A 3,327-nucleotide genomic window follows, 5' to 3' on the forward strand; every position below is an offset into this window, starting at 1 on the left:
AGCTAGCTTCACACGACCACACACCTGTTCTCAACACACCTGCGCGCGAGAAGAACAAAAGGGATTGAACGCCGGGTGTCATGTGACTATATAGAGTCACGTGGGTCCCCGGCAGGTCACAGGTGACATTGTTGTCATTAGTACTCGACCTGCGCATGCGCAAGAATGATCATTCAGTGCTTGAAGCACCGCCTCTGGCGGTCAGTAGGGATGAAATAGAACTTATTTTTCTTCTTTTAATTTATGTTTTAAGAATATTTAGACATTTAAATATTAGGATTGAGCACAAACAGTTCAGTAATACAGTAAATAGGTGTAAAAATACAAGTAATATCAGAAATGCATTCATTAAAAAACATTTTTTAAATTACTTCCATGTTTTCAGAATTGTAAAAATAAATATTGTGGAAATCATGAATTAATTTATTCCAGTATTTATTTAATATCATTGCCGTGTGCTTTTTATATGTGTCAGCTATAACCATTCATGCAGACACACTGTCACCCATCAAAGAGAGCTGGCGGGACTAATACTTCATACTCAATGTGATTGATCTGTAGTTGGACTGTTGTGTTCATTTAGTAAATGAGTCAAATGAGTCAGTTTATATAATTTCAACACAACATATAATTAAATAAATACTGAAATAAATACATGATTGATTCAAACATTTAGATAATAGTATGTTTCAGAAACTATTGACTATTCATATAAACAATGATAACATCTTTATTAAATAAAAATGTGAGTGAATTTTTTTAAATCTACAATTGAGAACAGTTTTATTTTATTTCACATACAGAAATAACATCTTTGTTTGACAAATTATTCATAATTGAGCATGTTCATCTTCCAAAAATGAATGTGTGAATATATATAATAAAACACAATAAACAATGAAATACAAAAATCAGACCTGCTGTCAAGTGTCTGGCAGCAGGTCTGGGTTAGGGTAGCAGGTCATCAGTCTCTACATCAATCTTTACATTCTTCCTGATTCCTCCTCACATCAGCCCCAGATCTTTAGAGAAGTACGGGTCGAGCTCACAGAGGAACCGGATCATCTCAGAACTTGCATCGTCTCCTTTCCTTCTCACCGTGTCGACTAAAACTCGACCTCTGTCTTCTCTGACCTTCTCACGTATGTAAATGTGACTTCAGACCACTGAAGTCTGAATCCCATTTCCACAGGTTATCTGAATGACTTTTTGTTTAATATGATCAGTTCTCACTGATACTTTAACATAAGTAACTTCACACTCTCTATGTGTAACATATAACCAGTAAATGCTTCAGTCAACATCTTTTTTATGCTTTTTAGCTACTTGTAAATTCAGCAAAAGGGCAGCTAATATCACTGCAGACCCCACACATCCTGGACACATGATTTCATACATTATAAGGTTGTGTGTTTTGAGTCATTATCCTTGTGAAGGACAGATCCTCCTTCACAGATCAGTTTCTTTAAAATGTGACTCTTCATATTTGCTGCACCACAGAAATAAACCAGGCCTGATGGTTTGTTCTTCACTTCCATCTCTGTGATAATCAGCTCAGTCCTTTCTGCAGGTATCTCCAACCTCTGCAACGTTTAACCTCATTTTTAATCAAAACAAGTCATGAAGCTTCACTAAAGAAAAAATAACTCTCAGTAGTCTCTACATCAGTCTTTACATTCTTCCTGATTCCTCCTCACATCAGCCCCAGATCTTTAGAGAAGTACGGGTCGAGCTCGCAGAGGAACCGGATCATCTCAGAACTTGCATCGCCTCCTTTCCTTCTCACCATGTCGACTAAAACTCGACCTCTGTCTTCTCTGACCTTCTCATGTATGTAAATATCTGGTTTCAACTAAACTTACCTAGCATCAGATTAACTTCAGCTTTTTGCAGAGGAAAGGGTCGATGTCAATGAGAATCTCAATCATCTCTGAAGCTCCATCCTTCCTCCACACTGTATCGATTATAAATTGAGCTTTGTCATGTCTGCTCTTCATCTCTCCTGCTTCCTCGCTCTCAGGTTCAGTCATCATCCCTTTCAGCTGCAGTTTGTCCAACAGACTTTTCAGATTAGGTCCTGATATCCTATCAATGATGCTGCTTCGTATTTCCTTCAGCTGCTCACTTGAAAGCAGTTGAGTTTTCATTTTAGCAGGTAAAAGATGAACATCTCGCTCCCAAACACAAGAGGAGCTGCTTTTCTCCACCAAATTCAGGTGAATATCTCTAATCAGGGTTTTTAATGTCACCTGAAATGATGGAAAGTAGTCTTTATAATGCTCCCCATCAAACTCGGCTTCCTTTGGCTGAACCTTAACTGATTCGTTTTCAGGACTGGTGGACAGAGTGTAAACCTGATCAGGATGTAGTTTACAGTGTGGAGGAACATCTATGAACAATTCATCCTCAGATAATTTCTTCCTGCTCCGCTTCAAATCCCGGATCACAATGTTCCTTGGAAGAAGCAACACATTGAGGAAGGAAGTGACATCAGGATCAGCTGGAGGTCTGTAGAACAGCAGAACCAAGGCTCGGACCGGGTCAGGAGGAGAATCTTCATCCTTGACGTTCCCAAAAGCAGAAAACCCTGTGATGCTGATGACGATGTGAGTCTCTGTGATCCTCTCAGGCCTGATAAACTCCACGCCTTCATCATGGAGGTGAGCGACTGACAGGAAGTGACATCGTCCTGTGGAGCGGACCTCACAGTGAGGCAGATGAAGCCGAGCCACAGACCGCTGCTGGCAGCTGATGTCAAACAGAGGTCCTGCAGGCTTCTTGCCATGTGGGCCCAGTAAGCTCCTGTTCCAGGGAACCACCCTGTAAAACACGTCTCCTCCTCCCGTCATGTCAAACACCAGGCCGCTCACTCTGCACTGGTACCGGCCTGGACCGGAGCACTGGAACCAGCAGGTTTCATCATCTGGATCCCCACAGAAACCAGGAGTGAACTCCTCAAAGCTGCTTTGGAGCTTCATGGTGGGTAAACTAGCAGCTCTGGGTAAGATACTGACGTCTAACGGAGGATCCTGATGAACCAGAGAACAGAGGAGAGAAGGAGACGAGTTACTGCGGCCTCTTCTTCTCAAACCGGACCCTGAAGGGAGGAGATGGTCAGTAGAGGCTGATCTGTTTGGGTCGGAGTCGCTCTGAGTTGGATCAGAGGAAGGAGAAACATTCAGATCCATTGAACAGCTGCTGGTTTCCTCCTCAGAGGAATCTGTGGTGAGAAGCTGTAGGAAAGATGCAGGTGTTAACATGTTGGGTAATGGGACGTGATGAAGATCTCAAGGTGTTTCCAATTGATCCTCATCAGTTCTCAGGAAG

The 3,327-nt window shown here is 41.8% G+C and overlaps 1 protein-coding gene across 1 annotated transcript; it reads right to left on the reverse strand.

Moving 5' to 3' along the window:
• Positions 1 to 763: 763 nt before the first annotated feature.
• Positions 764 to 3,278, reverse strand: LOC103154088 (NACHT, LRR and PYD domains-containing protein 1b allele 3-like). The gene is made up of 2 exons (XM_016662432.1): positions 1,823 to 3,278; positions 764 to 1,134 (listed from the first exon to the last, which is right to left on the reverse strand). The coding sequence occupies exon 1, from the start codon at positions 3,258 to 3,260 to the stop codon at positions 1,869 to 1,871; it is 1,392 nt and encodes a 463-aa protein (XP_016517918.1). The 5' UTR covers positions 3,261 to 3,278; the 3' UTR covers positions 764 to 1,134; positions 1,823 to 1,868.
• Positions 3,279 to 3,327: the final 49 nt, after the last annotated feature.

This window comes from Poecilia formosa, unplaced genomic scaffold (genome assembly GCF_000485575.1).
Source record: "Poecilia formosa unplaced genomic scaffold, Poecilia_formosa-5.1.2 Scaffold374, whole genome shotgun sequence".
Taxonomy (NCBI): domain Eukaryota; kingdom Metazoa; phylum Chordata; class Actinopteri; order Cyprinodontiformes; family Poeciliidae; genus Poecilia; species Poecilia formosa.